Source organism: Geospiza fortis, unplaced genomic scaffold (assembly GCF_000277835.1).
Source record: "Geospiza fortis unplaced genomic scaffold, GeoFor_1.0 scaffold281, whole genome shotgun sequence".
Taxonomy (NCBI): domain Eukaryota; kingdom Metazoa; phylum Chordata; class Aves; order Passeriformes; family Thraupidae; genus Geospiza; species Geospiza fortis.
In genome coordinates, this window is record NW_005054340.1 from 2,996,630 (window position 1) to 3,022,744 (window position 26,115).

General features: G+C 42.4%; 1 protein-coding gene across 1 annotated transcript in view; it reads right to left on the reverse strand.

Annotated features, from left to right (window-relative positions):
• MYO10 (myosin X) overlaps positions 1-25,915 on the reverse strand; it is a gene marked incomplete at its 5' end in the record, with an annotated part of 126,993 nt that extends 101,078 nt beyond the window's left edge. Inside the window, 1 exon segment of the mRNA XM_031058256.1 lies at positions 25,811-25,915. Within this exon segment, the coding sequence (XP_030914116.1) occupies positions 25,811-25,915 (105 nt within the window).
• Between the last annotated feature and the right edge of the window lie 200 nt (positions 25,916-26,115).

A 26,115-nucleotide genomic window follows, 5' to 3' on the forward strand; every position in this document is an offset into this window, starting at 1 on the left:
CTTTCCCTCAGCCTCCCTGCTGATCTCCCTGGGACCTGCAGTGAGCTCGCCACAACCCAGGGCAGCACCAAAAGGGGCAACAGGCCACAGCAGAAAGCTTCATGTAGCAGGCATGGATTTACTGGCTTTGCCAGAGATAAAGAGAAGATCAGCTTTAGCTCTGCACCCCAGTGAACTCCCTCTTCTCAGAGGCTCAGACACTGAACCTCAGAAGACAGGTCCACAGTGCTGTTACTGTGGCTAGCAACCTGCCAGCGTCTGATTACTGCAGGGTTGGCTGCCCAAGTGTGCAATAATAATATACAATAATCCCTCCTGAGAGGCACTGCTCTCACATGCCCCGCTAGCAGGACTGTGACAAAAGACTCTGTGTCTGCAGAGGGAAGGAGCAAGGGACCTTGCCTCCCTACCAGCAGACAACCACGGGTCACTGCAGAGGGCAGGGGGTCCCTCTGCTCCTACCGCTGCTCAGGCGACTTGCAAGAATAGTAACTGACAGGTGAAAGGTGGGAGAAAGGAGGAAATAGCTGGAATAATTATGAATTTCCATTAAAGTAAGCAAAAACTTGGGCTCTTCTTAATAATATATTCTGATAGGTTAACTAATCAAGGAGATTTCAGCAACAAAAATGATCATAAACATTATTTTCAAAAAGCCACCTTTATTTACAGTTCTATGGGTATATTCTGCCCTTGGAATCTTAGTTTCCTCCAGGACCAGCAGGCTTAGACAACAGCAGTATTCTCCAGCAGATGATCACTGACAGCTCCTGGAAAAGCACTGTGGGTCAGTGAGCATGGCTACTGGTCAGCCAGCATGTTGCAGCAGGGCTTTGTTTCGCTCTCTTCAACCAGGAATTCCTCCTAAAAAAGTACCCAGGCCCTTTGCTAGCTATGCCACACAGCAAAGCTTAAAGCTTCAAGATTGTCAGGCTCACCTGTTATTCTCACAACAAGGTGCCCACCAACATGTGAGGCTGAACTGTCAACAGTATTCAGCAAGGAAATCTGAAACTTCCCAAACCTGTACTGGAGACTGGCTCTCCATCCCCCCTGCCCTTCCCAGCACTGCTAGCTGCAGCAAGGGGAGAGTCTGCTGCCAGGAAGAACAAAACAGGTTTGGACAAGCATGAAACCAAGCTGCACGTATCTCAAGATAGCAGCCAAGGCAGTTAAGCCTTTTTCATTACAAATGTGAAACCCAGATCCACACCCTGAGAGCCCAACCGGGCCCTGGCAATGAGGTCCCTCAGAGGCTCGTGCAGCTGGAGTTGGAGGGCTCCTGCAGCCACATGCCAGCCCTTGCTGAGGTAGAGGGGTCACAATGCCCCTGGCAGGTCATTTATGGCATTTTAATTTACATTTAGGGGGCAATGCTGCCTGACTGAAGTCTTCCAGGCCTCCCCTGCCCAACAACTGCTCTGATTAAAGATCAACAAAACCAGCTGAATATTGCACAATGCTTCAACCATGATACCACAGTGAAGAGAAATAGAAGCAGTGGAGTAAAAAAAAAAAAAAAAAAGAAAAAAAAAGGCAACACATTCTATAAAAAAACACATAAACCCTACTCTATCTTGTTTTGAAAACGTGCAGAAATAAGGCAAAGGGCATAAATTCATATTTATCCTCTAGTTCAAAAAATTTCCTAAAAGGACGTGAAAAAGACAAATTACTTATCTACAAGCAGCACAGTCACCTTCTAACTTGCACTGAAGTTGCACAGTGCACTCCTAGGCTGCTGCAGGAGCAATACTCAGACTGATTGCACAGTCAGGTACCAATTACTTAGGCTTTCTCAAATGCATACTAGTAAATTTGATTATTACTCAAATAAAGTGTACATTGTTAGAAATGCCAGAGTACGCTCTTTGACTGAAACCTTTTTAGAAAAAAACCCTACCTCTTTGCTATAAAGTTTTATAGTGTCTAGTACAGAGACCTCTTGCAGATTTTTAAGTACAAATATGAAAACACTTCTAAATTTTAATATGTCTAGTTTGAGGAAAAACAATATTACATTCTTTTGCTTGGTAATATTACAAGGAGCATGAACAAATATACCAGGCCCAGGAGCCCAAGAATTCACAGAACAGCTTAAAAGACCTTTTATTTTTTCTGTCTTAATAGTCTCTATCAGTTCCCCTTTCTGATATACTTAGAGATAATATTGCATATAATACTGTTTGTTTTCTGTTATCATGCAGGTAAGAATCTACTGCCATTGCACTTGGGAAAAGCTTGTGGATGTTAAATACAAAATCTTAATTTTTTTTAAAAAAATGAATGATAGAGGGTTTGACTATAGGTTGTCTTGGTCATATTCCTGTGGTAGGCTTCCTTGAAGAAAAGGACAAGTGGCACTGCTAGAACTTGGTGAGGAAAGAGGAGCACCAATTGCTCACGGCAGGGCATGAATCCACAGATACAGGCAGATGGAGTGGTTTGGAGATGCAACACTTTTCAAAGCCATGTCATAAGTCTTATAGCACAGCACAGATATTGCTTTATGTGTGAGAACTACATACAGATAAGGGAAAGAAATTGCTCTTGGCTGTAAAAGTTTGAGAGACTGTTCTATATGTTACTCCCATAAAATCTGCATATAAACTGGCTGGTTTGCGTTTGAACTATAAAACTCCTGCCCTGCAAGAAGCAAAAGGGCAAACTAAACACACGTGAAGGTGGCTCTCCTTATTAAAAGGTGTGTGTGCGATTTTATTTTCCACAGCTTGCCTGTGCTTACATTTGAAAACCACAGTTGAATCACATACCAGATAGCATGTATGTGTATGCTGGAGAAGCCCAGTTACAACTGTTCCCATGATACCAGCAAAGAGTAATTCATAGCACTATTTTTTCCACCCCAAATAAGGACAGTACTACTTCAGTAGTTGTGTCAGAATAATGGAGACAGACAACAAAGACGTCTTATATTCAGAGAATTACTTGGTAGCTTTACACATAACCATAATGTTTATAGCTCTGGAAAGAAAAACCCAAACTATTGCTGCAAAGAAAAATATACCAGTACTTTTCTGTCTTTGTAAGGATACTGCTGTTTGTTTTTGAATTTACTTTGACAAACCTCAAGCACATGAAGCTGTAAAAGCTCCAGTTTATATTCTTTAAAATGAGGGTTAGCCAGAAGTCTGACATTAAACACTGTGAGATTACCTTAACATGTTACTAAAAACCCATTAGAACAGACAGATTAAAACTGGGCCACCTTTTCTGATTTCTTGCATTGGAGGAAAGGTTGTGAGAGAGATACATGGACATGGCAGCCTCATAGACTAGTGAATAGTGTTGCCCTCTATTTACCTTCCCAGCCTACTCTCAGTACTCAAAGAAGTTTATTTTACTGTGTTTTCTGATAAATACACATCTTAGGATTCAGCTTTAGAAATCCCTCCTAGCAATAAAAGGCTACCTTTTCAATGTTCTCCTCCCTTAAATATGTGACTTCTCTCACCTCCCAAGACAAGTTCAGCTTATAAATACACAATCTTGTTGAGGGTGCCATCTCCCTGTTAGGACACCAACCAATTGTTCTTTTTGTAACAGACACTTTCAGTGCATAAGCCTGAACATGAAACAGGCTTGGCGAACAGGGAATCTGCATGTCCCACCAGGACAGAGCTGACCTGATGGCAGATAAGCCCAGGCAGGTGTGAATCCTAATGCCCTGCACTGAAGGACACTGGGGATTGTATGGCAGTTGTCTGCCCTTTTACATCCCAGTCCCTACCCCCCTAAATGCTTGAACTATTCACCATAAATTTCCAATAGTCTACAAAGATCCTTATGTTGTTTATTATGATTTCTGTGGAATACAAGATGAGCAAGGACTTTAATTTTTGTCATTTTCTCTTTCTCATTAGAAAGAGGCAAGTTCTGCTGCAAGGGATGTAGAAGAAAAAAATGCAGAGTTGGTCTGGGTGTATTTTTCCATGTAACGTACAGGCTGGTGGGTATACTTGCCTGAACCTACTGCAGTACAGCATACAAGCTATAACACTGAAAAATCCTCCTGCAGAACAAACGGCATGAGATTAGAAGACAAGGGATGCATTAAAGAACCATTTAATTTGGCTACCCAGAGCCTGAGCTAAATGCCACTTCTCCCTGGAAGTACTGACCTCATGTGATTCAAGCAATGCCAGTGCTGGGTTAACAGCTGTACTCCATGATCTTTGTGGTCTTTTCTAACCAAAATGATTTTATTATTTTATTATTTTTCTCACTTGTTCCATCTTACCTGTGTATGCTTCAGAACTGAATCCTAGGCTTATGTTCTCTGGTTAAATCAGTGACAGTTCCACACATAAGCTCTCTCCCGCTCTGACAGTGCCATGATTTTTTTGCAAATAGCTTCAGCCTGGCAGATTAAATCAGAAATTTCGAGAAACAAGAGCATGTTTCATTCCTACAGCCAAGGATTATGAAGCTAAAGACACCATTATGACCTTTTGATGTGAGCAGCTGTGTAACATAGGAAAACCCAGAAATACCTAAATTCAGTTTCTATTTAGCAAAGTCTGAGCCCTGAAATACTGCAAATCTCTTTCTTTCCCCCTAAAGTATCTTGCATTCACTACCATCCATTTGGATATTGATTTTTGCTATTCATAATATTAATTTAAACTAGTAAAGGAAACTTCTCTACGGGCACTTCTTTGTGCAAGATTAATGGCTTCCAACTCTTGCCCACCTAATTTTTAAAGCCTGAGTTTAGTCATGTTCTGTGCAATACCCGACTTTGCTCATCCTCATCCAAGAGCCATGAAGCCCATGGCTCCAATCATGTACCATCACATTTTACATCATGCAGGCAAATACACTCTCAGTGGTGTGGAAAGTAAAGACCATAGGAAGGACAGATCTAGGCAGTTCCACAAAGGTGGGACAGAGGTACTACCTAATATCCAAGTTCAAGTGTGGTTGTAGTTCTGCTTAATATCAAGGCAAACATGGAAACACAGCCTCAGCAATAAAGAAAGATATTTCATGAAGCAACGAATGAGCAAAGTGCATTTGTGGACACAGCAGGGCAAGACTGGTTCCCACTGCACCACCATGTGCAGCACAGCTGGACTCTAAAAAAGACACTATGTCTTGTCAAAAGTCAAGTGCTCTGCATTGAAGGCCAGACTTGGGCCTTTGAGTAAGTGTTTACACTTGCCACAGTTAGAACACAGAGGCGAGGAAAAAAGTCCATGCCATTAGTATGACTTAAAGTAGAAATCTTTATACCAGTATCTTCATACACTTTTTGTTAGCATATGCTCTGAGAAACAAGACACAACTAACAAGGCAAAGCCCACAAAGACTTCCAACAATGAATTATATCCAGAGGCACCAGTGAGGAATTACCCATCACTTCATTTAGTTCAAGACAGGTAGGTAAAAGAAAAAAAAATATTTTTCTAGTATGGTTTAAAAATTAATCTTAAATTAAAGTTTTAAAATTAAGTTATTCTTATGAGATCCCTCTGTTGTAAAGAATATAAAACCACTGCTATGTTGGATGTTCTCAATTCTGGGCTTCACTCATCTGAAAAAGTTCAGTCAAGCCAACAAATTTGCTGATACTACCCTTAAAAGACTTTACATGCTTTGCGTATTCAACAGAAAATATACAATCTTGTGCATCTCTGCAAAAGATTTTCTGCCATGCTGTGGGAAGAAAAAAACAAGCCACAGGAGCATACCTAGAGAATGAGCACTTGCAAAAGCACAGGCATAAATGCGAGTTTCCAAAGCACCAAATTAAGCTTCTTTGTAGCTGAAATTTTCAGAGAAGGAAATGGCTTGAAAAGGCTGCAACTCAGGTGTTGGAAGTTGGGCACAAAATCTTAATATCTAATATTCAACAGCTGCTGGGAAGAAATTTAGCATCCCTAAAAGCAAGCTATACAGGTTCCTACCACTATCTAAATTAGAGCACCTGATTTCAATTATCATTTTTATAGGGTTTGATTTAACTGATCTGACCAAGACCAAAATAGGTCTCCTTATCAGATGTTGCACAAAAAGACAGAACCTCCACCCTACCATGAGACTGTCCATAAACACTGGTCCATGTTCCCAGGCAGGGAAGCAGTACCTGCAGCCCAGCTATGGCAGAGGAAGCCTGCTGGTGAGGGGAAGGTTTAACCTGGACTGTCAGGATGCACTTCTGGAGAGGATGAGCCAAAGAGAGCACACGCCAGGCGCAGAACTCATCAAAGTGACTAAGTCAATAACAAAGTTGAAGCAGGACTCATTTTGATCCCCTCTGTCTGCTCCTGCAAGGTAACTCAAGCTCCCAGATATGCAGGGCTGCTGACAGACAGCAAGCAACCACTGGTCTCCACACAAATTCACTTCTCATCACCAGAGGCTTCCCCTGTTAAGACAGGTCTACACCAGAGCCTGCTGATGTATCCTGTGAATCACAGATACAAGGTTTTCCCAGCAGAGGCCCTTGACCTCACCATGATTACACTGATGGTGCTTTTTCAGTGAATTTTCTTTTGCTCATGGGGCTACTGGGGTTACTTGTTCCAGGGTTAGCAGGCTGTCTACACAGTCAGAGAAGCGCTAGCACATCTGCCAAAATGTTTTTCCAGGCCCCTTGGGGCACAGCTCAATCCAATTAAAACACGCACAAAAGCAATAAAACTCAAAAATTATTCCCTTGGTGCTGTGGGCTCCAGCAGTCCAAAGGTCCTTCCCTCTACTATAGTGCCAGCAATTTCAAGTCAAACCCCTTCCAATAGAGCTGTATCAGCTATTTCCAAAATCACTTGACCCTTTTCCATGTACGTTTGAGACAAAAAGCCATGCTGACTGGCCTGGGGTCCTTGGACATAAAGGAAATTTTTTTGCCCAGCTGAGAAGAAATTGGCAACAGCTTTGCCCCCAGAAAATCAGCACCTAACTGCAAGCATATCCTCCTTCCTCTCATACAACTGCACCACTACAGTGAAACCACTCTGCTGCATCAGCTAAAATTTCAGTGGCAGCAGTGCCCACATAGAGATTTTTATTTTGACTTTGCACAATCTACTTCCTAGAAAGAAAAAGTGCTGTGAAGAAAAGGAGGAGCGAAAGACAATTCATTTCTAAACAGTGGTGCAAAATGTGAGTTAGCATGGAAAGCCCTGTCAACTAGTGATCTCTGAAAGATGTTTTGAACCAGTGGAGAGACATCCCTTTAGTGTACAACACCACAGGCAGATGCTTTGAATGGGATACTGACCACAGGAAACAGAGATTCCACAATTTAAGCTATCAAGGCACAAAATATGCCATGTAGGAAGGGTACAGGACGGGCTCCTGAAACACAAAGGAGTTTTAAATGTTAGTAAGACACTACCATCTCGTCTAAAGATCCCAGAAGATAAAACTGCTGAGACAAGTTCAGGCGAGCACTCCCGCTAGATCTCTGGGCAAAGAAGCGCATCCAGATCAGCAACCAGTAAATGTTTATTTCCAGTGGTCAGAGGCTGCCAGGAGCGCAGATTCTGGTTACTCCATCAACCCCACACAGTACTCATATCAGACAGACAGCTTTCACCCTGCTGGATGCTCACCTTGCCAACCTCAGGCTACATCCACCCCGCAGGGATGGCAACAGGATCTCTGGCTAAACCCAACGCACACACGTGAAAATCAGTGCAGGTACTGCCCAGAGAACTGCTGCGCATATGGCTGCTAAACTTACTGGAGCTGAAAAGTGTAATGGGGTGTATTCATTAGTATTTTCTATTAAGAAAAATGCTTAAGTTCCCATGGATACAGACCTGTTTCAGACTATTTACAATAAAAAAGTTGTAATTCTTCTCAAAAGAAATAGAAAAAGAAAGAGTGTCATTTGAGGGTGGTTTGGGTTTGTTTTTCTTTTTGACCCAAAGACCTATTTTGAAACACAAACCAAGAAGTAAATAACAGGCCTTTTAATACTAAGTTTATACACCCAGAAACTAAGTTTTCAATGAGCTCAGAGACCAAAACTCAGACACTTACCACTACCATGTAGTTCAATACACTTGTAACAGATTCAAGACCGTTTAAAAGAAAGTTCAAACTCCATTTGTACTCCAACAGCAAGAGCTGGCTTTTCTTCCAAGCCTCTTCACAAACCTCTTGTTCAATAATGAGCTTTCAAAACTATAGTAAAATTCATTGCTCCCTTTATACTCATCTCATTATCCTGGCCGCTTGCTGTGCTTGCTCCTTTTAATGGATGGAGCAAGTATTAGCTTGATTTCCTACCACACATCAAGTTTTCAGCTGAGTTTATTAATATACATCTCTAACAAATGATAAGATCTCTATTAATTTACTATTATATGCATAAAGCTGGAGATTTTATTTTTGCCTTGCATCTGACAGATAGTGAGAGCACATCCTACTTTTCTGATGTGCTCTAACTTTTGCATGCAGGCACAAATGATAAGAGGAATTCAAATCAAGGCCAGAACTCAGTTATCATAAAAGAACTGAATTGAATATATCCATTTGCATCCATATGTAGAAGACAAAAAATAAAAGCACAAAGAAGTGCCTCGGGAATACTGCAGTCAATATGCAACAAAAGAAACTTTTAAGACCTGAAGTTGGCAACAGCACATTTTTGATGAGAAAATTAAATTAAACCACATGCCTTTTCAAAATACAGCTTACTGAGAAAGTAAAGAAAGTAATCTAAACCAAAACAGTTAAAAAAAATTTAATTGCTACATTTTCCAGACTTTGTTTACGAGGTCTTGCACATTCAATATGGATAGCCAAGCGTGAATTCAGATGAAGCAGCATAAAGGAAGGGGAGTTGAAATTATTGCTGACAAATCATGGAAGTCCCACCACTCTGGGTGACTCCAAACTCAGCAGACATGTCAGGACAACGAAGCAAGATGCTCTCCTGTTGGCAAACCTGTGCTGACACAGACACTAATTGTTTTTCCAGTGGTAGGCTCATATTTTTTTTGTCTAACAGAAATGCAGATCACTTCTTAAGTTTCATAACTGGAAATTAGCCAACAGCATTCACAAACTCACCTCAGTCACCAAGCATCCTGTGATGCCCTTGGCTGAAGGCAACAGCCAGAATCTGGCATCTATAGAAATGCTGTAAAAATTTAAAATCACAAGCACAGAAAAGCTCTGGAGAGAACTCTAAACCTAAGGAACCTGCCTATTGCAAGTCCAGGGCAGCAAGGGCTGGTCCCTCTGATGACATGAATGGCCATACTGCTTGCTCCTGTAAAGGAAAATGCCAGGGGGGCACCTGCTCCTTACAAGTACAGCTGCTGCCAGGGCTGGCTGCAGGAGCCCCAGCCATCCTCACTGCTGCAGCTCACCCTACCTGGCTGCAACACAGCGAGATGCCAACCTAAACCTTCCATGAGTTTTCCAATGGTTTTGGCACTACAAGTTTGTCACTTCTGCTTTTATGCCCTACTTAGTACAGAGGCGTAACAAATGGATGAGGATCTTCATGTGTTACTGCTCTGCAACAATGATAAAACAGTAGTAGCTGATGCACACATCTACTTGTATTTAACTCGTGGATTTAAGCACTCAAACCTTTTCAAAGAGTGGAAAAGAAGCACCACAATAATTTCCAGAATTCCCCGCTACTGCAAGGGCAGGTCTAAGCTTCTCACTACCGATCAAGCTCATTTTAATAGTCCCCACAAAATTTGTTTATTGAAATTTACTGTGGGGCTGAGGATAAGTTTGGTTTATTTTCTGCATTAATTTGCAAAGCCAGAGCTGTGTGCTGGAACTTTTAAACAAAGTGCTGGAGTCAGCAGGACCCGAGGTTCTGCCCAACCACTGATTCACTGTCTGACCTTGAAGAAGTCCCTCACCTCATCATAAATCTGCCAGGCAGCTGTGAAACTGGATGAAAGCAGGACTACCCCACAAAATGCATGCTGCAACTCGTTTGGCCTTCTGTTAAATAAACATAACGCCCCCTCAAAACAAACCCGACCAACTAAACAATGTGTTTTTTTCTGTATACAAAGCACTTTGTACTGTACAAAAATGGAGTGCTTTACCAAGTGGGAGGGAAATGGATGTAAATATTTACACATGTACTGCAAAGAGCTGTTACTCACTCTAGGGATGTGCATGCTGGTAGCTGTATGATTCAAGAGCTACATCAGCATAGTGGGGGTGCCTTCACTAGACGAAAATAACATGTTGGTTTCTGGAAAGCATGCACTGTGCCAAGGAGGGTAAGGAAAAAACTGACATTAAGGGGACAGTTCCTGCCAGATTGGAAACCAATTTAGCTTCAAATCAAAGCTACAAGTGCTCAGAGCTTAATTACAGGAGTAGATGAAACTACTATCTTAGCATCCAGATTTTTGTTCCGCTTGTTCATGATCTCACAAACTCTTCCAAAAGGCAAGAGTATTTTGGACTGGTAAGTAAGTCTGGAAATACAGAGGACAGCTATTTCTCCTTATGTAACTTGTGCTTGATTGCCTCTGGGAGTCCTCTGCTTTTAACCCCTTGTGTTCTCAGAGGGGTGTCCACGTCTTCAGTGGTTACACCAAGTGTCAATATTCAAATCTGACCACTAATTGGTTTGGCTACAACTTCCTGAGAAAATTCAGACAACTTCCTTGTCAACCTATGACATTGCCCCTTATGCCTGCCAAGAAAAGTTAATGCTAAGATTGGGAAGGGGTCACTTCGGCCAGTAACTCACCTGCTTCTGTTGTGTCCTGCTGCAAATGCAGGACCTGCTACTTTACATCCCTCCACACTTGAGCTACTATGGAGGTGACAGGACACTGTCTTCAGAGTAACACTTCTACTAGTGTATTTCGATCACTGACACATAATCCCAAATGCAAACTAAAAACAGAGGTAAAACCTGTGCTGTGTAAGGAAAAGAGGCTGACTGGATTCCCTTTCACATGGCAAAGTCCAACACCATTAATTCACGGGTCCTAACAGCTCAAGATACCACTTACCAGTGTTGAAAAAACCTGGAGCCAGGTTCCAACAGCTTCCTTATCAGTTAATTTCATCTTCCATTATAAAAATTAGTCTGTCCCTTTAGAAATTTCTCAACAAAAGAGAATTGGCTACTATTTCCCATTGCTATCACTTCTAAGGTGAGTTTGCTTTACAAGTGTCAGTGTGGCAATGCTTGTCTCTGGTTTGCTATTCAATTGCACACTTCTAATAAGACATTTCTTTCCATTTTCATACATAAATAGAGGAAGCACTGCTTGTAATTGCAACCTTGAACCACATGTGATAAGGTGCTTAGTATTTACATAACATCCGCACCGAAACTGATAAGAGCATTACGTTGTACACAAGTTAGAAGTTATGCAAAAAATGCATGACTTGAGAGCAGCTTCCACAGCTCTGAATCTCTGTGGTGTCTGAATTTTTTTGTCGACTTCAAGCTCTAATCTGCTCTAAGGACATAATGTACAGTACGCTGTTTGTTCAGCTTGTGGAGAGTCAGATTTAAGGATTTCATATTCAAACAGGACTGACTCAAGTAGCAATGTTCAAGGACTTTTCAAAGTGCATCTGTGGAGCTTATCAATACCACAAGCTGAATACTACTCTACCTGACTGTGTTTTCTTTAGCCAAGGCCTCGGGTTTTGTTTAATCTAGTATCAGCATGAAGCTATAATTGAAAAATCAAGCCTTCACTTAGAAAACTCCTGTAGGCTACTGTTGTCCACCATTTTTTCTACAGATATGGACCTGCATGTGATGCAGAGTAAACACATTCTAAGTCTGTTGATTTTAAGAAACAGTTCATATATATGTATGTGAGCACCTACACATACATTTCCCCATTTCATCATCTATACAACATATGTACACATGACAATACTTTCCAGAAGACCCATATCAGCATATAAGGGGCATTAAGACACTGCACTGCATTGCAATAGCTCTGCTCATTTCTGAAATGTGAACAAATGCATTTGATGCGTACACTGTCAGCAAGCTTGGGATTAACAGAGATCAGCAACCAATTTGGAGTAATTGAATATTCACAGCAGTGTCTGGTCTGATCTGTTAACACAGTCACATGCAGGGAATGCAGGGCAAGCGTTTTTAAAAATGCCCAGAAAAACAGCCCAGAAGAAAACCAAGGGTACTGCATAAGAAAAAATGGGCCCCCAGCAGCCCTATGCTTCTTGGCCTCCTGTTCACCTTCCGCACAGTCTTTGCTGGCTGCAGCCCGTAGCCACATCAAGGGTTTTGTTCATGTACAAACTCAGTGCAGTGATCACATTCTTCCTAGAACTACATGCTCATGTGCTGGACTTACCGAGCCTTTGTCACGCTCCCTTTGCTCTCCTGATCACGCAGCAACACTGCCCTCTCTTTCCCCCCCCACTGAGGACATGTGAAAAACATTAACGTATCTCAAATGCCTAGCAGACCTTGAAGTATCCTTGTCAGAACTTTACATTTCCTGGGCAAATCTTGTGGTGACAGAAGCCCTCTGTAATTGCATTTAAGCCATTAATGATGCACTGATAACGCCAATGAAGTCTGACCATCAGATTTCAATGTGTATTAAATGCCTGCCTGAAAGCAGCATTAATAATGGAATGGATTTATTATTTTCTTCTAATTAGAACTCCTTGCTGATGCTAGTGAAAAAAACACACTTTCAAGAGAGAAATAATCAGCAGTAAAATACATGTAATTATTTTCATTATAGGCCTGTGTCACTTCTACCTATTAAGATTGCTCCCTTCCCAAATCTGTTTCCCAATTCTGCTACATGTGGAAAGCTTAGGACAAAGTATTCAGTGGCAGGTACACATCTCACTAGAAATGCATGGTTTTTCAAAGTAGCTTATTTTATCGTCACAGGCAAAACAGTACTTTTGTGTCATTCAGGCATACAATAACCCTGGTGATTTGATACATGAACATTCTCCGAGGCCGTTCTTTGGAGAGGCACGTTTAACTTAAAAATGGAACAACTGTTTCCAAGAGGCAAGATTTTATCTTTCCTGTAAAAGTCATCAGCTCTACAAAGTTACAAATCACCAGAGAAAAATCCTGCAGCAAGCCTTCAGTAGAGGCTCAGACATTTAGCAGCCAAACACCTTGGGAAAGGACTCCTGCCCTTGGTGTGGTCTGGATGCTGCTGAGCAAGAGCTCCTGGAGCTTCCCTCGGCAGCTCCAACATGCTGTTCATGCTGTCCCTGACCAAAGCCTGGAACGGAGGATGAAAAGGCCATCTGATCCTTGTGTTCCTCGTGAGCTGAAGGAGGCTCTGTGAGGCTGCTGCTGTGTTGAGGTTTGCTGCGTTTGCAGTGAGGTCTCCCCGCTGCCCTCCTGCTGGCTGGGGAGCACAGTGGGTCCATCACCCACCCAGACAGATCCCGTGCTCCCAGCTGGGGAGCACAGTGGGTCCATCACCCACCCAGACAGATCCCGTGCTCCCAGCTGGGGAGCACAGTGGGTCCATCACCCACCCAGACACATCCCATGCTCCCAGCTGGGGAGCATAGTGGGTCCATCACCCACCCAGACAGATCCCATGCTCCCAGCTGGGGAGCACAGTGGGTCCATCACCCATCCAGACAGATCCCGTGCTCCCAGCCCCAGGAACTGCCAGCCTGCCCCGTGCCCCGATATGTGAGCATGTGTACTCAGGTGTCAGAGAGAAAAGCAGGGAGCAAGGCTGCAGGGATGAAGAAGTAGGATGAATGATGAATGGGAGCTGAATCTGAAGAAGAAGCTTGGGGAGACCAAACAAATAAAAGCACAGGAGCTCATGCACGGAAGACAGAACAAAGGGCAGATAGGAGGCACAAAAAAAACCCCTCAAACAAACAAAAATAATAAACAAGGAAGATTACTAGGGTGCTTTGAGGAAACACCCTTTACTTTTACCCCCATTTGTACACATCCTTATAACTCCAGAACATCCAGAAGCTGCTTAGAGATGACTCATGCTGCTCCCCCTGGTACAGGTCCCTCTTCTCTCCAGTGCGTGCCACAACCCCCTGGTTGCAAATGGGCAGGACGCTGCTTTTTCTACAGTGCAAAAAGGGGACCTGCAGCATTTCTGAACTCTCCAGGGTATGACTTTGCAACACAGAGGGGTTTTCTCCATGTACATTTTGTGACTGTTCTTGGTAAAGTCAGCTTGGGTAGATAAATCTCCTTAAATCGTCTCTCAGCTTCACCATGTGTATGCTAAACAGGACCTGGCTTGTTTTACAAAATAAAGAGTGCTGGATGAGGAGGAGGCACATGACCTACACTAACATTTTCTTCCTCTGCTTTAGCATAAATAAAAGCACCACTATGAAAGAGTGCCTAAAGTTCCTTTTGCAGCTAACACTGAAAGAGTTTATTATCACACTGCAGAAATGCTTCAGGGGAAATCTTGCTCTGATAGTGTTCTCATGAGAACACTTGACGTTTTCAAACAAGTCACTTTGAAATGTTCAAGAATACAAATGTCATGAGGCTCCCAAAGGTGCAATGACACATCTTCACATCTTATCACAAAGGGAAGCTCCTGTGTTGCCTTCTTAAAGAACCTGAAGCTCTGCAAGAAGTACCTCATCTTTCAAACAGCATTTCAAACATCAAGCTTTGAAAGTGATCTGGCATTGAAATACCAGTCTGGCTGTTCAGATTTAGTTTGCTTAAAGTCAGCTTGTATAGTGAAGAGTACCTGGAGCTGCAGAAGATTCTCCTTTGTTTCTTTATTCTCTGGTACATAGAGGTAACACAGATTTCAGGAACTGCTTGAGTGACCACAGGACAGGGCAAAGATCAAATGAGGTTTCCATCTACAGAACCAGCACCACGCAGCCAGAGGCACTGCAGCCTTCCCCAGAGGAGCAGCCAGTAGACACAGTCTCCCTTCCTACAGATTCATTATTCCACCTCGTCATACCTGCTGTCCAGCCCATGGGCTGGGATCACCAGCACATCTAATGCAGTAACCCGCACACCTGCCCAATGGCTACACTTTTTAAATTACTCCAATGACCTGAAATAGCAATGAAAATAAATATTTTTCACAGCTCAAACTCAAAAGTACAGTCTTCAGTCCCTGATGGAGAAGTGGGGTGGAAATGGAACATGGCTCAAACAGTGGTTCCCAGGGGGCTGACTGTAAAGGAGAGAGAGAGGATGGCCTCTGGACACCACTATCAACTTTTTTTAAATGGTGCTAGCACATGCACTAGCATTTTCTCAGAAGCCATCATTGTGTAAAATTCTGTCCAGAATTACTCAGTCATTTGACTTTTTAATTAAAAAAAAAAATATGACATTTAAAAATCCATTTAATAAAACATAGGGGTGCTCTAGGTCACTTGTGTTTTGCTCAACTAATCTCTCCAAGTAAAAATCTCAGGGGCCATCCAGCATTTATCTGCACTGTAAGGTACAAAGCCTCACCAGAGCAAAACTGAGCAATGCCCTGTTGCAGAGCAAAGTATGCTCGCATGTAATTGTGCTTAACCTAAACCATATGTTCCTAAAAACACCAACAATGCTGAACAATGAGACCAGCCTCACATCCAAGGGAATTTAGGAACAGGGGAACAAGCGAAGTGACAAGCTTGTTCATCACGGAGCTACAGATTCATTGTTGTCATAGTTTTTTGGCACGATGCTGCCTGAATTCCTTCCCATGTTTTGTGAACAGCTGAACTGTGTTCCCTTACAAAAGAAATTAAGATGGCAGCCTGTGTACATCTGCTTTAATCTTAAAACAAAGAGTTTTGCTATCTTTAGTACAAGCATAATAAAGGCACCAAAAAAAGACAGATGGTTTGGATTTTCTTTGCAGAAAGCAAGAGAGAAGACTGACATCTCAACTGTTTACGTAGCCACAACCATTACGTGGCCACAGCGAACCAGAGGGGATGCAGAAAGTACCTCTTTGTCAGCATCTCAGATGCCAACTGCTTTTAGTCAGGTCTTCTAAAAAGCATAAAACAACTCTGCTCACAGATAAATGCTTTTGTTCATAAAGATTTAATTTATATGGGTAGGAAAACACTTAACAACGGCTACACTAATGCCAAACAAATTAATTTCAGTAAAGCTAGAGCAAACACTACTGTTCTGTTTAGGCAGCACAGAACAAAACCCTTGAAAATCCAACATTAAGGGAGTTATTTATGGTCATTGCTCAGCCCTCCTGCCCCCATCATTTGTGCATTAGAAATTTCCTGACTGCTCACTTGCAAACTCCCTGACTTCTGACCAAAACTGGCCACACACTGATAGCCTGAAAGTTCATTCTGCAGGGATAATATAATCACCCTGGTCTGGCAGTTGGGAAGGGTTTTGGGGTTTGGTGTTTAGGTTTTTGTTTTGTTTTGCATTGGTGTTTTTTTACAATTCAACCTTTCTTTTAAAATATCTCACTTCAGGATTAAAACTTTCCCCTTCCTGAAATCAATCAAACTGAGAGTGGTTTTGGCAGAAAGGGAAGTAACAGGAAAAAAGTAAGGACAGAACATGTGCAACACATCCAAGAAGTAATTCATAGCTTGCTTGGTAGCTTTTTATGTAATAGATACATAGTTCAGGGAAGAGCACACAAAAAGAGGCTTTCCCTATTACCCTTTAACAAACATTCAGAGAATGGCAGTCACGTAAAAATATCACCCCCGATATAAAGGGATAAAAATACAAGCTGAATTAGCTTGTGAATTAGGGGCCGAAAAATATTCTCTGATACAGATATTGCTTCTTTCAGCATAATTAAATGCCTTTTTAATACTTCCATGTCGGAGAATGTAAGAGATCCAAATTAATGATTTTTCCAATTAGCAAGTATTTATAAAGTAAAAGAAGATGGTACACATGGAAAAAATCCAAAACACTTGTTCAATTTGTGAGTGCTTCCACTTGAACCAGTGCTCAAACACGGTACTGAGAGGTAACACTTGGGGTTTAGAAGCAGCATTTCCATTAAGGAAAACATTTGCTGCAGTTGCATGAAATCCTTACCAGGCACGGGGTGCCTTTTATGCATTGCAGTTACACTCCATTAAATGCTTCCCAGGAGGGCTGGGGTGGCACGGCTCAGTGGCCCTGTGGGACACATGGGCTTGCAGGGCACATGCAGCCTCTGCTGCGTCACTTGCTTCCCTGGCATCTTTCTGCAAAGAGCATGGGATGGAGCAAGCATGGGCAAGCAGGGCATGGCCACCCCTCCTCGCAGCTCCTTCCAGGAGATGCCCCACAGGCTGGGCTACCAAAGGGCCCTGGGGACAGCCAAGTGCAGTTGTGCAAGGCAGGGAGTCCAGGCTCCCTGCGGATGCTCCCGGAGGAAGCTGCCGGCTCACATCTGTCATGAGCTCCGTTTACAGGCGCGCCAACAGATGCTTGCAGCGAGAGTCGCTGAACTTTGACATCCAACATAAAGATGTAAACACTTCTCCACAGAAGATAAATCCTGAGTACTAAAAGGCGCTCTGGCTGACTTCTGGCCCTCCCCAACCCCACATCATCCACCAAAACCAAAACTCCCACACATATCCCTTAAAAACAACAACAGTAAGAAAGGCCCAAAGCACAAAAAAACCCAAGAAATTAACATACTAATAGCCACAGCACCCAGATTTTTTAAGTATTCTAACCAGTAGAATTATTAGAAGTAAGCCAAATATAACTGACTGGAGAATAAAATGAACTTTACAATGTTTAGACAGATGGAATCTGATTTCCTGCTGTAAAGCTGCTGAATTTGGCATTGACCCTGAGCCCCAAAGGCAGGGGATCTGCTGCCCAAAACACACACGAGCTACCCAATGTCCGGAATCAGTAGTCACTAACCTTCATATGCACCATTAAATTAAAAAGCATGAAAGTCTTTATAAATAAGGTTTGCAAAAAGAGATAGATTCATTTAACGCTAAGAGCAGCCAAGACCAAAGCCCACTGCATGTATTTGTGTATTTTCTTAAGAGTCTGTATATGCAAGGGAGCTCACAAAGGGCTTCTTTAAAATGCTCCCTTGTAAATGTGCATTTGAAGGGTAATAGATATTGAATTCATGGAAATGTCCAAAAAATCACTGTTTGGAAATATTTTTAGGCCTTCATGTGGAAGAGTTAGAAGCAATCATGATGCTTTTCAATGCCAGCTAAGAAAATCCTTGTCCAGGATTTACTTCTCTGATGCCTGATCCTATGAGCTATGGATGCAGCCAAACACAGCATTTAGTGATAAACAGTCCTACTGACTTCAGTAACTTAAGCCAAGTAACTTCAGTGGTGTTATTCATACCCTGTGAATATGAACGGAAGACTCTTGTTTAAAAGGGCTCCTCACAACAGCAAAGGCCAGCACAAGAGAGTCCCAAGTGAGGGTGAGAAAGGACACAAGACAAAGAAAAGAGTCCTTATGAGAAATGCTTAGCCATTACATGCATTTGGGGCTTTCTTTTTAATTTTAAACCAAAAGCTCTCCTGGTATAACCACACAGTAATGTCAACATAATCTTATTGCTAACTCAAAAGTCAAACAAAAGGACACCCCCCCACCCCCAAACTAACCTAAACAGATAGAACAAACCCCAAACCTCAAACAAAGCCCAGGTCTACAATTTCTGAATAAGGTCACAATGAGAAACTCTCCCAGCCGTCAAACCAGAGAGAAAAAAAAAAGTGAAAACCTCCATGGAAAACATACTTGAGCTGTGTTTAACAAGGAACATCTGTAGCCTTCCAATTCCTGGGATGCAGAAATGCCACAGAAGAGCTGCAATAACTTAAACACACAGGAAAAAATACTTTTGTTGCTACCCAAACCATTTACAGGTGCCTCTGATTTGAAAGTAAGGATACCAAGCTCTACTCTGTTTGCTGACATAACACCATGCTGTGAAGGACTTCTTTGTGAAGAAAATTCACTGAAAGCTGGTTTAACTGACAAAGTCTTTACTGGTGAAATATGACATCTGTTTTTAAAGAGCCTACATTTTTTTGCATATTATCAGTCAGCTGTTTCTATCTATAATATTTGATGTAAAAGTTTCTCTCAGTCAGCTAAGTAGGTATGCAATTAAGTATCCTGAAATTTTAATGTCAGACTGAGGACAGTTTGCAGCAATTGATTCAACTTTTACTTCTCCCTGGATGAGTTTGTTCAGATAAGATTTCCCCTACAAACACATATATTAGTTATGTCTTACACGTATACAATTCTTCCCTTGCAAGGGAATAGATGTTATTAAAAATGTGTGTTCTCAGGTGCTGTTCTGGAAGTCCTCAATTCTCAAAGGCTTAAACATTGTGCTACTTATACTGACAGCAATAATTGCATTTTAAAAAAAAAAAGGTCCTTAGTTCACAGACTATATATTTACAGTGCTGACTATAAATTTATTGGCATTACTTATATATATATATTTGGATGTATAAATGGAAGAAAAAGTAGAGAGTCCTATTTAGGTGACTAGAAAAATGTTCTTGAAATCAATGCCATGCAAAACAACACAGCTCTTCTGAAAGATTTCACTCCTCCCCCCAAGCTTTTTCTGTTTGCTATCTATGCTTTCACTGCAGACAGCTTCACGTGTGTCTGTACAAGTCAGGAGCACAATGCAGTCCTCTTTGATCTGAAATAAGTAAAGTTCATAGTATTCAGAAAAAAAAAAGAAAAAGGATAGAAACTGGAAAGAGGTTTTTCTCAATGGAACCATTGATTACTGAATATACACAAGTAAGTAATTTCGAACAAAGCACAGAATGACAGCAGGGCTCTTAGGATTTTATTTAAACATTCACTTGAGTACTTTATAACCTCACACAACTTCATTAAAAATACAGTAAGACAATGAGGAAATTCCTGCTTTACTGTAAATAAAACCTTTAAGGAAGAAATCAGTTTAACCCCAAAACTAAATGCAGCAAAAATATCCTCAAACATGAAAAAAAATTTCAGTAACTGTAATGTCATCTTATATATGAATGTGTATCCAAATACACAAGGAAAGATTAGGACCTACCTTTTTATTCTAAATGTTCATAGACTTCATTGACATACCTAATATATTCCTACTAAGTATGAATACACTGTATTAATCACAGTAAATGACAGTAGAGTCATAGACCTGGTGTTTCCAAAACATCCAGGACAGAGCCCTTCACCAGCTCTCTGAACTAATGGAACAGAAAAACAAACAACACTACCAACCCACCCACCAGCTAGCAATCAAGTACAGCATCTTCTCTTCTGGAAAGCATGAGGTTTGTGCTTATAAAAGGAAACATATTTACCATATGAATTGTCTGCACATGGTAGCTTTTCCAGTCACTGCAGACTCCCTGTTCCGAAGGCCAGCCTGCAGGAAGCTTTGGAGAGCTACTCCAGAGCCAGCTGCAGCCCAGCATCATGAACGTGTGCTGAGGGAGGTCACACCTTTCATCTCCCACTCCTTTATCTTGGGCCAGGGTGCTGAAACACAGGCCTCACGTACTCTTCCCCTCCTTGTATTTAATGACATTTTCATCTACCCCCATACAGTGCCACATTTTTCTTCTTTTCATAAAGAGCTATGAATTCTTCATAGCTATTTGCTCAGGGAAATCCAAACTTACAATGTGATATTTCCATTTTAGTTCACCGTATCTCATGTATTGGATATTTCCCACAGACCATCAAATCAGCTATTTTTACAACCATCTCACACAGAGTATGACAACAGCAGGAAACAGTATCACAGTTGTCTATAATGATAATTAGCAAATGAACTGTTTAACTGTAACACTCAGGTAATATATACAAGAACACTTGACGAGGAATTATATCACCGTGTGATAATCTAGAAATTGCTATGCAGCTTGTTAAAATACCATTATATAATCTTACTTTCACACTGTAGGGTAGAATTCCCTACAACCACCCCTTCAGCATACAACTGCACGGTGCTACAGATTTTTGTGGCAAATTAATTTCTGCAACTCACAGAGAACGGAAAGAAAAAATTAAGAAGTAATGTACTGTGATATGAAAATTTAATAATTCTGCAAATCAACGTTGGCAAAGACTTGAAGTGCAGACTCACAAAAGTAAAATCCAAAACCAACTCCAGCAACAGAGCTTCCCAGTCCTACTGCCCTGCCAATCATGTCATAGGAAGACATGCAGAATGCTCAGTGGAAAGGTGAGAAGTGCAAAGTCTAGTAGAAGCTACTGAATCAGAGATGAATAACAATGCTGTGCTTTGATAAGGTCCCAGCATTTTCATCAGTTTGTCATTAGACTTGAACATGAGCTCCAGCTGTCAAGATGATATGGGAATCAATACACCAACCATGCTTCAAAAAGCATCATTACCCCACATTTTTGCAACCTCACCCCTTGCTTCCCCTCTCTGGTTCTTCAAAGTGATATCGAGCATTGCAGGGATTGCCAAACAGTCAGAGGTAATAGTCAAGCATTATCTCAGTTCCATTTCACCGGCTTGCAACCTTCTGCAGCCCATAGGTAACCAAACAGCAAGGGCAGGATGGTCTAAAAGCACATCAGGAAAAGCAATGGGAGAAAAGATAAGAAATGACCATTGTCAGCTAGCACAGTCCTTTTACACACTAAGTCCACTCCTGAAACCATAAGCCCTGAAAATGACTAAAGTTATCAAATGCAGTGAATTTCTACTATGCCTTTGGCTGTGCAGCTGCCAGCACAGACCTGCTGAGGAGGTGGAATGCCACATCACAGGTCTGAAGGCCGATCCCTATGTCCTTCCCATTTTGCACTACCTGATTTTAACACATGCACACTCAAATAATGGAGGCAATTTTTTGCCCAGTGATGTTTGTAACACCAGGGTTTTCTAAGCAATCAATTGGATGACATCATGGTAAAGACATGAGACTTTCCCATATTACCTGAAGTTTCAGCTTGCATTATGGACATCGTGGAAAGGCAGTAACATCACACAAAACATGTACACAGAACACGACAAACAAGCAACTTTTCTGCTGGTGGATGTCAGCACTAGGTCTGCCATTCTTTTCTGGGGCACCAAAGCAAGCTGTCCCTTTTACAGGTGCATCTGTGGTTCCCTTAAGTATAAGGATTTTGCAGCTCAAAACACTTCTAAAAGTCATGCTCTTTATGGCTACACATCCAATTACAAAATCCTGTGAAAATTACAGGTAGTCTCCCATGGAAGCATGTGGGTGACTCATACGAGGAGCTGGAGAAGGCTCGTGTTTAAGATGAAAGACCTGTTTAAGATGACATTTCCTGGAGGATGTTAGTGTAACAACACACACAACAGCTTTTCTACACTGTAGCTCAAATGTAATGGTGATGCTTTAAGGTGATGGAGCCTTCTTATTTTAGCTTGAAAAAGCCAACAGAGGAGACAGTTTCAGCCTTTCCACTTAACTGGACTTCAAATTTCAGTAAAAAATGTCAAAATATGAAACATCCCAAATCTGAGAACCAATAACCTGGCTACCAATAACTTGATGCAAGAGAAAAGGATGACAGAATCATAAAATGCCTTGGATTGGAAGAGACCTGTAAAGGTCATCTAGTCCAATCCCCCTGCTGCAAGGGGGAATACCTTCCAATAGACTATGTTGCTCAAAACCCCATTCAACATGACCTTGAAGACTTTCAGGTATCCACAGCTTCTCTGGGCAGTATGTTCCAGTGCCTCATAACCCTCTAAATAAAGAATTTCTTCCTTAATCTCATCTAAATCTACCCTCTTTTAGTTTAAAAAGCTACCCCTTGTCCCACTGCAACAGGCCCTGCTAAAAAGTTTGTCCCCAGCTTTCTTGTAGGCCCCCTTTTGGTACTGGAAGGTGCTGTAAGGTCCCCCTGGAGCCTTCTCTTCTCCATGCTGATCAACCTCAAGTTTTTCAGCCTGACCTCACAAGAGAGGCGTTCCATCCCTTTGATCATTTCCATGGCCTTCCTCCATGGCTCCAACAGGTCGATGACCTTTCAGTCAGGGGGGCTCAGACTTGGATACAGGGGTGGAGTAGAGGGGCAGAATTCCCTCCCTTGACCTACTGGCAATGCTGCTTTTGATACAATGCAAAATACACTTTGTTTCCTGGACTGTCAACACACTGCCAGCTCATGCCCAGCTTTTCACCCTCCAGCACCCTGAAATCCCTCTTGGCAGGGCTGTTCTCAATCAATCTGTATGGATACCAGGGGATGCCTCAACACAAATGCATGGACCTTCTACTTGACCTCATAGAACTTCATGAAGTATATGCATGTGCCCACTTCTCAAGCTTGTCCAGGTCCCTCTGGATGGCATTCCGTCCTTCAGGCTTGTCAGCTGCAGCACTCAGCTTCATGTCATCTGCAAACTTGCTGAGGCTGCGCTCTATCCCACTGCCAGCGCTGTTGATACAGGCATTAAACAGTTCTGGTCCCAGTCCAGAAAGAACTCCAAGGGACATCCTTGTCACCAATTCAGCTCTTGACCACCAGTCTGGATGCAACCATCCAACCAATTCCTCATCCACCAAAGAGTTCATCCATCCAATCCCTATCTCTCCAGTTTAGAGGGAAGGATGTTGTGGGGTTCCGTGTCAAAGGCTTTACAGAAGTCCAGACAGATGACACACACAGCTCTTCCCTTCTTCACTGATGTGGTTTCTCCATCATTTTTATCCCACAGTGCCAGCACAGCAGCAATTTAATCATGAGTACATTATGTTTTGCCCATCAAAAGCCACTCTGCAATTCTGTCTGGTTCCTTTCCTGCCTGGAGAAAGGCATGCAAAGAAAGCAAGGGTTCTCTGTCTCTGAAAGACATGCTTTTGGCCATTTGCCAGCCCCAACTTTCTGTTACTGTAAGGGAATATAACCTTGGAGAGGCCACCTTCCTCCAGTAAACTACATAATCACCAACCTATGTGGAACAAGGCTCTCACACCCAGCAGCATTACTTCAGCTTTGTCAGACAATCATAGCAACTGACTGGAGAGGCAACAGAAAGAACTATTACAACCAAGTTGCACATTCAGGTCATACAAAATTAATATTTTATTCACAAACCTTTTAGCTTCCCACTATGCCTTCCACACGAGGAGAAAATGCACAGCTGGTGTCACCACAATAATTCCAGGGGTCGTGACAACAGAATGGGCTGTCCCGTGCCAGGCATGCTGGCATAGATGTAACTCACCTTTGCACTCCAGTGCTTGAGTTGCCCTCTCGGTGAGGCAGCACTTGGAATGTATTGAGCTCTGTCTCAGGGTGGATGATGAGCCAGTCAGGAGTTTATGGGTCAGGACAAAAGGGCAGATGAGTAAGGCTGACACTCTGGGTGTTTGATCCAGGCTGCCTGACTAGGAGGAGGTGGTGGGTGAGCCCTTCTACAGGCAATTACAGCAGCTCAAAGTCACATGGGGGGGGCTTTAACTACCCTGGCATCTGCTGGAAAGCTAAACAGCAAACAAGCCAGGAGGTTCCTGGAAAACACCCCAGTCTTCAAAAGGAGCAAGAAGAAGGACACAGAAAACTACCAGCCAGGCAGCCTCACCTCAATCCCTGGAAAGGTGATAGAGTGCTTCATTCTGTAGGCTATCTCGACCCACAAAGGAGACAAGAAGGTGATCAGGAGTAGTCAGCATGGATTCACTAAAAGTAACTCATGCTTGACCAGACTGATGGCCTTCTGCGCTGAAACAACTACCTGGATGGATGCAGGGAGCACAGTAGATATTTTCTACCTTGACATCAGCAAGGCTTTTGACACTGTCTCTCACTAAATCCTCATAGGCAAACTCAGTAAGTGTTATGTTGGATGAGGGGACAGCAGAATGGATTTGAAACTGGCTGAGTGGCAGATCCCAGAAGGTGCTGATCAGTAGTACACAGTCTGGTTGGAGGTCGGTCACTCATGGTGTCCCCCAGGATTCTATACTGGGCCCAGTGTTATTTAATTTGTTCATCAGTGGCTTGGATGAGGGAATAGAGTCCCTTATTATCAAGTTCACTGCTGACACAAACCTGAGAGGAGAGGTCAATACGTCAGGTTGTGCAGCCTTTCAGAGGGACCTGGACACGTTGGAGAGCTGGGCAGAGAAGAACCTTCTGAAATTCAACAAAGGCAAGTGCAGGGTCCTGCACAGAATAATCTGGGGACCCTGGTGGACAACAAACTGTCCATGAGCAAACACTGCATCCTTATGGCCAAGAAGGCCAATGGTATCCTGGGATACATTAGGAAGAGCACTGCCAGCAGGTCAAGGGAGATGATCCTGCCCCTCTGTTCAGCCCTGGTGACTGGAGTGCTGTGTGCAGTTCTGGAGTCCAAAGTACAAGAGACATGGAGCTTCTGGAGCAGGTCCAGCTGAGACCTCTTGGTAAAGAGTCTGGAGAATCTCCTTTATTCACAGCCTTAAGAAAGGCTGAGGAAGCTGGGCCTATTCAACCTCAAGAAGAGGCAACTATGAAATGACCTCATTAATCTGTAGAAATATCTGAAGGGAGGATGTCAAGAGGATGGAGCTAAGCTCTGCTCAGTGGTGCCAAACAACAGGAAAATAAGCCACCAGCAGAAACTGATGCACAAGAAGTTCCACCTAAACACAAGTAAAAACTTCTTTACTGCAGGTAAAGGGTGATGAAGCACTGGGACAGATTGTCCAGAGATATTCAAGAACCACCTGGACACAATCCTGTGCCACGTGCTCTGGGATGACCCTGCTTGAGCAGGGAGGTTGGATCAGATGACTACTGTGGTCCCTTCCAACCTGACCTATTCTGCGATTCTGTGAGAGCTTATTTTTTACACAGTTGTGAGAAAGACAAAACATAGAGGAACAATGTCCATACCTGACCATAGTCTGTCCTGAATACAACAACTCCTTCTGCACAGGAATGAACAGTGCTGGGATAATGCTGATTATTTTCTCGCAGCCAGACCCGAGACCCCTGCAATAAAAAAAAAAAAAACAAACAGAATTATAGATGACATAACAGAAAAACTGAAGAAATAATTCTACTCACTATTTTTCTCTGGAAATACTTCTCAAGGAATAGGAGAGAAAGAGAAACCCAAATAAGCAAGTGAAAGAAAATAAAATAATCTCTTAGCAAGTATTTGTTGGTTTCTGCTCGATCAGTAAACACAGGAGAAC